General features: G+C 51.1%; 1 protein-coding gene across 1 annotated transcript in view; it reads left to right on the plus strand.

Annotated features, from left to right (window-relative positions):
* Positions 1-14,088, plus strand: part of Myo18b (myosin XVIIIB) — a 197,146-nt gene that overhangs the window by 112,359 nt on the left and 70,699 nt on the right. Inside the window, exons 35-39 of the mRNA XM_050121133.1 lie at positions 2,121-2,234; positions 4,956-5,072; positions 8,091-8,174; positions 8,707-8,844; positions 12,193-12,378. Of these exons, the coding sequence (XP_049977090.1) occupies positions 2,121-2,234; positions 4,956-5,072; positions 8,091-8,174; positions 8,707-8,844; positions 12,193-12,378 (639 nt within the window). The remainder of the gene's footprint in view (positions 1-2,120; positions 2,235-4,955; positions 5,073-8,090; positions 8,175-8,706; positions 8,845-12,192; positions 12,379-14,088) is intronic.

Genomic DNA, 14,088 nt, shown 5'->3' on the forward strand with positions numbered 1-14,088 from the left:
CCTGCATCACTACGACAGGGTGATCTGAGCTCATCCCTTCTGTAACTTACAGTTGACTCCACATTCAGTGTGGAAATTACACTCATAATGATTCTTGCCGTGGTTCACCCATAATGGAAAGTAGACCTGCAGCCTGTGTTTCTTCCTGTCCCCTAAAGCATAATGATTGGAGCCTTTAAGATCCGAAATGAGACTCCATAGCAACTGTAGCCCCAGCTGCCCGACAGAGGCCTCGGTCTATGAGATTTCTGCTCAGTCCATGTAGAGTAGGTTAGACCCACCTCCCTGTGCACTTCTGGGATCAGGGACCACCCTCCACCCATAGATAGCAGCTCCTGCCAAGCCTCAAATGCCTCCTTAAAATAAGTTGTGTTTGTCCTGCTGGGGTGTATGTGGTGGGGACAAGGCTCTAACTCATGTTCTTCAACTCCAAAATGGGATTTAAAATCCCCACATGAGGGGCTGGGGATGCAGCTTGGGGATGAGCCCTTGCCTGGTCCATGTGCCCTGGGTCCTTCCCCAGCACTGCACAGATGATACAGTCCCCCACAGTTGTGGGTCCTTCCATTTCTCTCCAAGCCCAGCCCTCCCCACCTGCTGGAGCACTCCAGTCCCCTTCAAGGAGGACTCTGTTGTGCCTTCACCACACATCATAGCTCCCACACTGTCTGCTCCTCCACCTAACAGCCAGGGAGCACCCACCACTCACTAGGAGAAGCCCAACAGGCTAGACTAGAATCCAAGCCTGTAGCCGGCCCCTTGCTTCGCTGCTGTGACCCCTGTGTACACCCTTGGTATTGTCCCTGGAGGAGCAGCTGTCTGGCTACACTTTTGTGGTCCTGTACTCTGCTCCAGGGCTGTTGCACTTGCTCTGACCTCTACCCTACTTATGTTAGCACAGATTCATTCTCAGTGAGGCCCTGACCCAAGTTCTGCTCCCCGCCTCTATAGAGAGCCCTTCTTCTAGCCTCTCTGCCTCACCCGAGCCTGGGCTTTCCAGTTTGGCATATATAGCTCATTCTGAAGTCTCATCTCTTCTGTGGATGGTGCCTTGCTCACACCAGTGACCCCAGCTCTTAGGTTATTGTCACAGCCACGGTAGCACATGGGTGGAGCACCTTGACATTGGAGCTGTTCTTTGTTCGGGGGAGGTGGGATTGCTCCCACGTGAGTGGTGTACAGCCTCTGCCTGGACTCAGGCCTTTCTTTCCTAGTCAGCTTGCTGCTGGCTCCCTCGGTGACCTCTTCAGTAGGACCCTGGTCGCCTCCCCCCCTTCAAGCTCTTTTGTTTCACTTTGTTGTTTCTTGAGATAGAGTCGGCCTGAGACTAGCCATTCTCCTGCCTCAGCCTCGCTAATGCTCCGTTACAGGTGTGTGGCACCATGACCAGATCCTTTACCCTTCAGGAGACAGTGGTTTCAGAAGGGAAAGTCTGTGTGTTGGGGAATGCTGGGTTTGCTTCTATTTCTTGTAACTGTGTAGCTCTGGGCAAGGTACGACCCTACTTTGAGTCCTAAGTATTTTCTCTGTGTTTTTTTTTTTTTTCTGTCTGAAGATTCTAATTCTAGGGGTCATGGGAAACATAGACATTGGATATAGGGTTTGGGTGCTGATATGAGTTTCTCAATGGAACAGGTCACTATGGGGGGGCGTGGCATGTGCCTTGGTAATTGTAGCCTACCAATAGACGGGAAGGTAGAGGACAAGAAAGCAGTTTGAGTTACTGGCTCAGCCTTTGAGGTCTGGTCGAAGGCGAGCACAGGAAGACCCTTCCGTGTAGAATGTTTTTACTTTAGCGGGTTTGCAGACAAGCTGAACCCGAGCCCTGGTCAGGGCTGGCTGGCCCTGCCATCCTCACACTGTCCCTTTGTCACTCCTTGCATTCCCCAGAGGCTGTCACTACTGACCTTGCCTGTCTCCTCTGGGAAAACAGGACCAATCATCTTGGGCCTGGTATTGCTTGGGGAGTAGGCATCCTCCGGTGTTTGCCTCAAGCATACATAACACCCTGCTCACAGGATGTGTGTTGACAGACAGGTGTGAAGGTGTGGGCTGGGCTGGGCTGTTAGGGAGGAAGGATGTCTGAGAAGTGACTTCCTTCTGCTCCTGTTTCTGTCCAGCTGGAGCAGAGTGAGGCCAAATGTGAGGACGCCTTGAAGACCCAGAAGGTGCTGACTGCGGACTTGGAGAACATGCACAGTGAACTGGAGAATGTGACCCGGAGCAAGACCCTGGTACTGTACCTCCCACAGCCCACCCAGAAGAGCAGGCTCATGGTCTGGCCTTGTCCTGCTGGGGACATAGCCTTGGAAAGGAAACACTTAGGATGTGGGCATCCCCTTGAGACCCCTCTGAGTCACCCCACTGTTGGGGGGTACAGACTTCTGTTGTAGAGCTTCTGGGTATTCAGTTCTGTAAGAAGTATAAAGGAACTTATTGTGGACCTACTGAATGTTTGGCTCCCTAAGAAGCAAAGGCAATTTGTTATGGGCCTACTGGGTGCTTGATATTGAGTTCAACAGAATATACACACACACACATGCAAGCACACACACATGTACGTATACATGCACACACAATGCACACACGGGTGTGAGATCACATTTACAAAGGCAAGCAAGGACACCTTCTGTGGACCTACTGTGTGCTCAGTAGCATGAAGTTTCACTTGTGATAATAAACACAGCTGATCATGTGCCCATTTGTGTGCTCACAGCTGTAGATGGTTCTCGGGAGCCTCTCGTAGCCTTACTGTGTTCTTATCACCATGTGACTCTTGGTATTTACCATCAGACTGCTGCATGCCACCTTCTCTAAGAGCTCACGTCAACTCCCTGCACCCAGAAGACCTGGCTGTTCATTCTGTTATTGTATGCTCAGCACTGAGAGGGACGAAAGAGCCATATATCCATCATGTTGGTGACAATGTCTGGAGTCCAGATGATCATACTTGACTTAAAGTTATACAGAATTCTATAGTCTGCATAGAGGTGGGGAGGCGCCAGCTCGTGCTGTGCGGCATCCTAACAAGCCCTTTGTCCTGTATTTATTTCATTGTTTTTTCAATTAAGGGGAACACGTCCAGAAACCCACACATGTGCTCACACATTTTCCTAGAGTTTCTGTTGCTGTGATAAACACCATGTCCAAAAGCAACTTGGGGAGGAAAGGGTTTATCTCAGCTTAGATGCTTACATCACATTCTATCACGGGGGAAAGATAGGACAAGAACTTTGGAGGCAGGAACTGAAGCAGAAGCCATGGAGGAATTCTGCTTACTAGCTTGCTACTTACTGCTTGCGTCTGCTTTCTTCTGCAACCCAGGACCACCTGTCCAGTGGGTGACATCATCCACGATGACCTGGGCCTCCACATCAATCATTGCTCAGGAATGCTTCACGGGCCAATTTAGAGGGTGTTTTCTCAATAGAATTGATGAAAAACTGACCAAAGCAACTGACCCTTTGTCAGTTTGACACACATATACGTCACTATCCAACTATTGCCTTTCCTTTCTCATGTACCCCCAAGATTACATGTTAATATTAATATCACAGAATTAAAACTATCAAACTGTAAAAGTCCCCTAGTCTTTAGAAAATACAAACACTTTACATTTCAATATCTTTAAAACCCACAAGGTCTTTTTCAAAGTTCAAACTTTCTCAAAAATACTCAAAATTTCTCTAAAATTCCATAGTCTGTTAACTGTGGGCACCTATTTTTAAAAAGTTACAAAATTTCTATCTCAAAAAGAAAAAAAAAGGAAGCTCCAGAGCACAGTCACAATCAAATCAAAGCAGAAACAAACTTCAGTAGCATAAAAAATTCAACAGTTGGTGTCTAGGGCCCCATTATCCTCTGGGCTCCATGAGGCTCCATTTCCCTAGCGCTGTGCTTTGTCGGTAGGCTCAGGCAAGCTCCACTCTGCAACCGATGCTGTCCTTCCCAAGTCAGGCCACCACTGTCTGCCCTTCTCTCAACACTCCTGTCTTCCAGGGTCCCACGCAGCAGCCCACTGAGCTCCAAGCATTCAAAGGCTTTTGCAGCCCAAACTTCAAATACCACCACAGTCCTTTCAAAAACATGCAGTCAGGTCTGTCATGGCAATAACCCCACACACGGCTCCTATTTCTGTCACACTTAGAGTTTCCATTGCTGTGGTAAAACACCATGGCCAAAAGAGTGTTGAGAAGGAAAGGGTTTGTTTCTTCTTACTGATTGTAGTTCACCACTGAAGGAAATCAGAGTAGGAAGCTGGAGATAGGAGCTGATGAAGAGGCCCTAAAGGAGTGCTGCCTCCTGACTTGCTCTCCATGGCTTGCTTAGCCTGCTTTCTTATACACCCAGGACCACTCACTTAGGTGGTAGTACCACCAACAATGGGTTGGAGCATCCCACATTAATCACCAATCAAGAAAATTTCAGAATGCATGCATACATATACATACACACACATATATGTATATGCATGTACACATACACACACACACACATTTTCTCAACTGAGGTTCTCGCTTCTCAAATGACTCTAAGTTGTGTCCAGTTGACTAAAAACTAACCTGGACACACATATAAATGTATAAGCACACACATCCACACACATGCCTACATATACATAAAATCACTAAATACACATGCAAAAGAAATTACCTTGGAGGGAAAACCCCCAATCAAATCCATCCACCCACACAATAGATATTTATTTGGCACCTCTTGGATGCCAACTTTGGTGCTTGGTGCTGGGATATATGCCTGTGTGTGGGACAAAGTCCCTGTTCTCAGAGACAATGCAGGTTTGTGCTTACATGCCTATGCCTTAGACCTTTACATGTGTATGAATGGATTCCTAGAGGTTCCCACAGGGCCAGAACCCTTCATACGTGTTGCATCCACATCTACTGAGCATTCAGTACCCACGAGCGCACACTGAGTCACACACTGCCTCCCTGCAGGTGGATGAACAGCTGTACAGGCTGCAGTTTGAGAGGGCAGACCTCCTGAAGCGCATCGACGAGGACCAGGACGACCTGAACGGCCTCATGCAGAAACACAAAGACCTCATCGCACAGGTCAGGACCTCTCCCAGTTTGTGAGTTGTGCAGATTTTACAGAGCTAGGGAGGGGCTGTCAGTTCCATGAAGCCCTGGGTAAAGCTGATGTGTCCTCTGGAGGGCGGCTCCACCAGGCAAACATTGACATCGTACTGCTACCTCCCTGTCCACACACATCCACCAGGCACGCATCTGCCCACCTCCCTGTCCACACACATACACCATGCACGCATCTGCCCACCTCCCTGTCCACACACATCCACCACGCACACATCTGCTCACCTCCCTGTCCACACACATCCACCACGCACACTTCTGCCCACCTCCCTGTACACATACATACACCATGCATGCATCTGCTCACCTCCCTGTCCACACACACACATCCACCATGCACGCATCTGCCCACCTCCCTGTTCACACACATCCACTACGCACACATCTGTTCACCTCCCTGTCCACACACACACATCCACCATGCACGCATCTGCTCACCTCCCTGTCCACACACATCCACCACGCACACATCTGCTCACCTCCCTGTCCACACACATCCACTATGCACACATTTGCTCACCTCCCTGTCCACACACATCCACTACGCACGCATCTGCCCACCTCCCTGTCCCCATACACACACATCCACCATGCACACATCTGTCCACCAATCCATCCATTCAGCTGTGTCTTAGTCACTGGTCCACCACTGTGAAGAGACACCATGACCATGGCAACACTTATAAAAGAAACATTTAACTGGGACTGGCTTAGTTCAGAGGCTTAGTCCATTATCATCATGGCGGGGGATGTGGCAGCACACACAGAACTGGAGTAGTAGCTGAGAGCGACATCCTAACGTATGTGCATGCGTGTGTGTGCTCACGCGTGTGCGCACACATACACAGAGAGTCAAAGAGGAAAAGAAGAAGGAGAAAGAGGAGGAGGAGGAGGGAAGGACTCTAATCCTTCTCAAATAGGGCTACTCTTTGATGACTAAGCATTCAAGTACATGAGCCTATGGGGCCCATTCTTATTCAAACCACCACAGTCTGCCCTCCCATGTGCCCACCCACCCACCCACCCACACACCTATCTGCTATCTACTCACTGTACCTAGCCACCACCCATATACTCAGCCATCCAGTCTGTCTATCTATTGTTTACTGAGGACTAGTTCTCCTTTAGATACTATAAACAATGCCAAGGACACTTTGGTAAGCAAAGGGACATCCAGACTTCCCCTGTGGCTTTGTGAGCTGAACAGATGTTGCCACGAAGCTACCCAGAGCAGCATGCGGTAGGAGAGTCCAGAAAAGGACGGAAATTAGGGAAGGCTTCCCCGAGGAGGAGGTACCAGGTCGAAACCCAGATGAGGGTCAGGAGTTAATGGACTTGCAGTGGAACCATGGGGTCTGGCAGGAGGGCAACCCATGTGCCTGGGAGGGAGGTGCATGCAAAGTGTCCTTGGGGCATTGCAGAGGCTGAAGGGAGGTTGTGGGGGAAGGCAGCAGCCATGCACTCAGGGAGGCCAGGAGAGGAAGGACAGGACAGGCTCCTAGAAGGCTTCGTTTGAGGGGAGGTGGGAAGCAGGGCAGGAGAGCTGCAGCCAGCACGCTATCCCACCCTGTCAGCTCTGCCTTGTCCTACAGGAGTCTAGAGCTGAGGCGTGGGGGCAGGCACTGAAAACCACAGTGTCAGGCAAATTGGAGGGAAAGTGAGGGGTGTGATGTGCACCTGGACAGGGAGGAGACAAGGTGGCTGGGAAAAATGGGAGCTTCGGTTGGAGTGAGTGGGGGATGGACCGAGGCACCCAGCCAGTTTTTGGCCTTATCCCAGGGACACAAGCTCAGTCCAGGAGCATCAGACATCTTCCACACTCATCCCCAGAGGGGAGGCATGTCTGCTAGACAAGCGGATGTAACCTGAATAAGGAGTGGAATCACCAGGGTTACAGCTGCCACCAGAGAGCCTGTGCCTGAGTTGTGGTTAGCTTTGTCCAAGGTAGAAATTATTCTGTTTGGCCACAGGCCTAAACATGCATGAGCCGTGACAAGTGAGCAAAACCAGATATGTGGCAGAGCAGGAGCCAAGAGGTCTCCACATCCTCGGGAAACTCGTTCTTCAGAGACTGCCAAGCTCAGCCGTTGCCTCCACATCCTACAGGGGTCTTGACTCCCCTCTCTCTCTGACCTTGGAACTAACCTATGGAGGGGGCCAAGCAGACACTCTGCCCATAGTTAGATGGGGATACCAAGGAGCAGAGAGTCCCTGGCTCACTCTGGCTGCTGTCCAAGTGCAGGTTCCCAGCTCCCTGACACAGTGCTTCTCCTCCCAAGTCGGTTTTATCATTACCCTGACTGGATAGAAGTCGCTAAAGGGCAGGATCACCTGGGCTCGTGATTTCAGGAGTTTGGTGCCTGGTTGTTTGACCCCAAGTGCTGGGGAGGACATCACTGTGGCAGGAGTTTGTGGCTCATGGCTGACAGGAAGCAACAGAGATTCAGCAGGAAGGAGCCCGGACGGGGCACACCCCTATGATCTGTGACCCCAAGTGACCTACTTCCTCCATCTAAGCCACACCTTCCACAGTTCCACCAACTATAGGTTCAAACTGGAGATCTATGGATGGATTAAACATTCCTTGCAGCCTGAGCCCCATTGCCACTTTCCAAAAGCCCTTCGGTGGCAAGCAACTCCATACCACCTAGACTGTGGAAGACACTTCTCATTCAAACCACAGTACCATGCTTGGAATGTTTACTGGATCCAGGGGCATCCCCAATTGTTCTGGGCTCTCCAGTGTGTGACATCAAGAACTCGACAATCACTGAGTCCCTGGACTGATGCCATGGAGTGACTCAACAGAGATGGAGCGTTGGGAAGCTGTGACTCAGCAAACCGAGATGGGGTGTTGGGAAGGGGTAAAAGGCAACTTTCAAGGTGCTATCATTGTCACAGAAGTTCTGTAGATGTCTGTGGGCGGAGGAAGAAGGGATTCTGGAAAAGGCTTCTTTATCTTGTTTTCTGTCTCACCAGTCTGCTGCTGACATCGGGCAAATTCAGGAGCTGCAGCTGCAGCTGGAAGAAGCCAAGAAGGAGAAGCAGAAGCTGCGGGAGCAGGTATGTGCTCAGAGCCGCCATGCTGTGGGAGATGGGAGGATCACCAGGTCATCTGCTCCACTTCAGTCACGTGCCAAGTGCACTGAGAAAGTCCCAGTGGAGAAACAGCTCCACACACTCCTGTCACAGTTGCCGGTTCCTGCCCCATACACAGACGGCCCAATGCACCAGTCAGTGCTGGCTCCCCCTTCCTCTCTCCCCCTCTGAGAAATTGGTCCTAAGAAGAGAAGATGCCTGTGAGTCAGGCCCACACCCCTTTGGGAGCTCTTCCATAGTAGCCATGATTTCTCTAAGCCTCAGTACCTAGCTGATTATTGTGAGCCACCAACTTCTCTTAAGTCCTGCTAGAGCTGGTGCGCATGCCTGTCGGAGTGGCCATGTCCCATTGCACGCGGGTGCCGAGTCCCGGTGCGCATGCCTGTTGGATGGCGCTGGCCCATGTGGATGGTCAACATGCAGCAGTGGAGCAGGGAACTGGTACCAGGGGCAGGACTCGGGTCAATGGTGCCAGTAGACTCCTCAATGTGCCCAGCTGCAGGTGGCTCAGCTTCGTATCCAGTACCTGGAGCAGTCCACCGTGGACCGCGCCATTGTCAGCAGGCAGGAAGCTGTCATCTGTGACCTGGAGAACAAGACAGAGTTCCAGAAGGTGCAGATGAAGAGATTTGAGGTATTGAAGCCCTATGAGCCGTTGGGAGCGGGGGCAGGGATTGCTGTGTGAGTCCCCATATCACTTGGTTCTCATGCTTAGCTTGAGATTAATCCGACCACTCCCTCTGTTCCTGTCCTTCCCCTGTTCTTTTTTTCCTTTGTTCTTCTACCTATTTCCTGGAGCCACCGTGCACCCATTCATTCTCCTCCTCTGCCCACTCCTGCCATCATCTTCAGCCCATTCCTCTCTTGTAGCCTGTTTTGATCCTGACTCTCATCACTCTCCTCTCCTATCTCCTCCCCTCTCCTTCCCTTCCCCTTTCCCTCCTCTTGCCTTCTTCAGCCTAGGCTCCACTGCCCACCCTTGAGTCCATGGGTACCACTCTCTCCATCTCTGTCTATCTGCTCATCTTTTCATAGACCTCAAATTCCTGTGGTCAGTTTCTTTCACAGCCATCTATGCAGCTCCGTGTTGGTATGTACAGGACAGACATATGAGCACAAACGCCCACAGTACAGAGTATGCCATGAATGTACAGATGGAACCTTCTAGCATGGAGAACCCACCTGGCTTCCAGGATGTCTGCAGTATAGCGAAACCCTGGTAGGCTTGGATGGGGTTAGCAAGGACACTGACATCAATCTTGAGCCGATAACTTCAGTGTGTGTTCACTTTTTCTGTGGACCAAGGACATGAAACATGTACAGAGGTCACCTCCACTATCAAAATCCTCCCCCATAGTCCTCTGTGCTAGACATTCAGCAATGCCATGCAGAGTGAAAAATAAGGACAGGCTTCACCACTGAGAGCGAGCGCGGGGTCAGGTAGGAGTTGATGGTACCTGTCCTGACCCTCTCAGGCTGTCCCCTCACCCTGAAGCTCTCCCCATCCCAGGTCATGTGGTCTTAGATATGGCTGCTGTGGATAAACAGGGAAATTCTTGTTGGCCTTGACCTTCTTAGACTTTCCAGGTAGCCTCAGGGGACACTCGGGCAGGGGCCTCCAGACCCTGGCAATGCTGTTGATGGCACCGCATGGCTGTCTGCATCTGTGGAGTTGTTACTCAGTTCTAGCTTAGACAGCTGTCAGCAGGAAAAGAAAAGACCTGATGGGAGAACCTGGAAGATCCCAGCCTGTAATCACTGGTCCCCTCTGTCACCATTATCCAAGCATAACAGAACCTGTGTCCTTGCTGTGAAGGATCACTGAAGACGCGTGTGATGCCTCTTTCTCCCTTCCAGCCTGACAGTCTCTAAAATGGGGCCTAATAGGGCGGCTCCCCTTTGGGTGACGGTCTCCGACCCTGACTCTGTCTCCTCCAACCACGGCTGCCAGAACTCCCAACAAGGCTTGAAATAGTCACATGACCCTTGCCTGTGTTGACACTCTGCCATTTGCCCACTGGCATTTCACAGATCCAGATTCCAGGCTTGCTGGCTGCCTAAATAGATCCAGATAACACTGAGGCCTTTCTAGGGCGCAGGGGCCTGGATGCTTTTGTCTTCATCCCCTCATTAAGTCTGATGGGTTTCTGTCCCCGGGAAAGGCAGAGTCCAGAGAGGAGTGACCTCACCCTCACCCAAGGCTCCCATTCATAAAGCCAAAACTTTGGTTGTGCTGAGTACTAATCCAGCACCCCCCCCCCCATCGTGTCCCTCCACTTCCTAGACCTTGGGAGGCATGGAACCAAGGATTGTTAGGCCACCCTTCTGCAGCCCCGTTTGGGCCAAATGCCTGTCTTAGTCTGTTATATCCTGGCAGTGCCCTGGGACACAGACACGAGAGCCCCCACCCAATCACCCACCCATGGTCCATACAGCAGGAAGAGGTAGAGGCAGGGTTTGAACCCAGAGCCTCTTGGAGGCAGATTCTTCATGTGTTTGTCCCATAGTCTCTCCAGATAGTTCTTATTTCAAAGTGAATTCTTATTTTGGGAGGGCAGGGCAGAAATCACAGTTCTTTTTTTTTTTTTTTAATGTTGTTTTGGTTTGGATATTTTTTCTTTTCATTTCTTCCTCTTATTTTTGAAATTATTATATAATCACATGATTTCCTCTTTACTTTCCTTCCTCCAAGATCTTCTATCTATCCCTTCTCTCTCTCTCTTTCAAATTCATGGCCTCTTTTTCATTGCTTGCTTTACATGCATATAGGTATGTACATGATATCTATTCCTAAACATAACCTGCTCGATCTGTTGTGTACATTTTCAGGACTGACCATCTGATGCTGGCTAACCCAGTCAGTGTTCTTCCCAGGGGAAAACTAAGGAACCACAGTTTTTTAAATTTTTTTCACTTTTATTGATTCTGTGTGAATTTCACATCATGCATTCTGCTCCCACTCGTCTCCCCATCCTCTCGCATCCTCCCTCTGTCCTGCAACCTCCCCCTTCCCAAACACGAGAAGAATCTTGTCATGGAAGCTGTAATATGGCCTGTGGAGACACAGTTTACCCCTTAGTCCATTCGTCTTTACTTGAAAGTGGTCTGGTTCGAGGCCTCTGGTTTCTGCTGCACTGTTGATATTGCTCTCTCACTGGGGGCTCCTCTTGGATATCCAGTTGTCCTGTGTCTTGAGGAGCCTGTCCCCCACCCCCATCTGTAAGTTCGTCCCCTTCACATGCTCCTACAGTTCAGAGATTCAGTGGCTGTTGAAATAGACCAACTCATAGCCCCAGTTCTAGGCCTGGCTCACTAGTTCTCCCTCATCGTCACAGGTGAGCTCTCCAGCGCTGCCTCAGCCAGCGCTCCCAGATGCAGCCTGCAGGAAGGAGTGGAGCCAGTTCTCCTGCTCTAGGGTCATTAGATTGAGGTCCCCCCTCACTCACATCTCCAGGGCCAGCTCTACTGTTTTGCCCAGGCAAAGTGTAGGGCTCTCTGTAGGGGACATATGAGGGGGTGGGATCAACTCTCCTGGCCTCAGGGCTAGCTCATCTGCAACCCTGACAACAGGGTCTCTAGTGTGTTGCTGGTGGGGTGCAGGGCCTGTTTTCCTGGGTGCTCCTAGCTAGTGAGGGGCAGGGCTAGTTCTCTCACTCTCAGGACCCTGAGGCCAGCTCTCTCCGGCCACAGGTCGAAAGGGGTGGAAGGGGGAGGCCATCTTTCCGTCACCCATGCCACCGCATAGCAGATGGGGTGTGCCGGCATTAGCTCTGTTGTTCTTATGCCCTCAGGGCTGGTCCACCTTAGTCCCTGACAGCAGGGTCAGCTTTAGTGTGCTGTCTGGACAGAAACCACAATTCTCAACCCGGATCACTTGGCACACACATACAGAGGCCCAGCGAAGGAGTCCGTTCTTTTGAGACTTTGCTTCGGACCTCTGGTTTCTTCAGGTGAGACCAACCAGGCTTTTTGCCCTTCCCAGGTCCTGGTAATCCGGCTTCGGAACAGCCTGATCAAGATGGGTGAGGAGCTGTCTCAGGCAGCCAAGTCAGAGGCCCAGCAGCGAGAAAACAGCCAATATTATCAGCGGCGCCTGGAAGAGCTAAAGGCAGAGATGCAGGAGTTGGTGCAGCGGGAGGAGGAGGCCAGCCGGCGCTGCATGGAGCTGGTGAGGGCCGGCCCTCATGGGCTCTTGTGTAGATGAGCATTTGGGCTGGGGTGGAAACTTCCTTTTGGTGGGTGGGGAAGCCTTCTTATTGGGAGACTCTAGGTTGCCCTCTTGGGCCTTTGGGGGAGGGTTACCAAGAAGGGAGAAACAGAAGACATGGGCTGAGAGACAGCACTGTCTTTGGCTGCAAAATCTTGAGGTGTACCCAAAGCCAGACAATGGTCTTCTGTGCTGCTGGAAGCATCTAGACTCAGGCCTGTGTTCTCTGCCTCGCATAGGCAATGCCAAGGACAGGGTGACCTTGGGCAACATGGAGGGAAACATGGTATATTTAATGTCTGTCTTTCCTGGTGTCTTGTCGCGGCCACCCTCGACCCGCAAGGATGACGCGACCACCGGAGCTCTTTTCACTGCAGTTTATTCCAGGACTTTATTCACTTTCTCTCTCTCTTCCCCTCTCTCCCTCTCCGTCTCTCTCTCCGGGCAAACCTCTCCCAGCCCTTAAGTAGGCATGGACTGCCAACCCCGAACTGCCAGGTGGGCACTGCCCATAGGTTCACGCATATGCAGGCAGCTAATAATCATTGCGTGATCGTGATCATAGCATAGGTCAGGCCTTAGCCATCTCAGGAGTTGATTATACATCTCCATCAGGTGTGACACCACGCAGCTCGCTACAGTGTCTCAGCACCCGTCTCAGTGTGGAATGCTCACAGTAACTATGGTATGTCGAGTGGGGAAACTGAGGTTTCAACTGCCACTTGTGGTAAATGTGGATTCATCTCTGGGCTTGGAGCAGAGACACCAAACGTGGAGGGTGGAAGAGGCATCTAGAGACTCCGGTACTGGGCACAAACAGTATGCTTTTCTGAGTGAAATGCTTCCTGTTTTCAGAAAGGAATCCTATGTCTGTGGTGAAGATGGGGAAACTGAGGCTCTGGGCTATCCAACATGCCAAAATGAGGCTCAGTGAAGGGACATGGGTCTGTATCTCTAGACACGCTGTTAGTCACTGGTGTCTGTATCTCAAGCCATCCATGACATGGAGCAAGTACATTTTTTAATTTGTTTTCTGCCTTGTGGGAATATCCTCCATCTTTTGTTCCAAGAACAGTTCTCTGTGGGATCACAAGGCACATGATAGCATTAGTCTTGGGACAGGTATATTGAAGTTTTCAGGGCTCTTAATCTGCAATGTGGGGGCAGCACCCCTCTTTGCCTACTGTCACTCAACCTTCCAGCAAGTGAGCCTGCACTTACACTGTCCTTAAGGTCCCCAAAATGAGGTCATTTTCCTGCCTTCCTGCGAAAGGGCTTGCCCACTGTCCTCTACTACAATCAAGCTTCCGGAGCCACCATCCTCCACAGCCAGAGTCGAGCTGTCAGCTCTGTCCTTGACAGGCCTGCTGCCTATGCGGTGACAGGCGAGGTGCTCTACAAAGCCTGAGATTCCCCAGACCGGTCCAGGTCCCTGACTGAAGTTCCCTTCTCACCCTAAGGGAGAGAAAGGCTTTCCTCCAGCTGACAAGCAGGGTTCATTAGCCACCCGCTGCCTCTGTCATAGCCTGTCCGCATCACCTCTGGCCTGGAGGGAAGCCACCCTAACCTCCATCTCCCGGGATGTCTTTGTTAGCTGGCTGCACGCACGGGCACACTGGTCTGTCACACGGCAGCTTTTCTTCTGTCTGTGCGGCCGCCCTGCTCCCATGT

Source organism: Alexandromys fortis, unplaced genomic scaffold (assembly GCF_014885135.2).
Source record: "Alexandromys fortis isolate MF-2015 unplaced genomic scaffold, M_Fortis_MF-2015_v1.1 scaffold_197, whole genome shotgun sequence".
In the NCBI taxonomy this organism is placed as follows: Eukaryota; Metazoa; Chordata; class Mammalia; order Rodentia; family Cricetidae; genus Alexandromys; species Alexandromys fortis.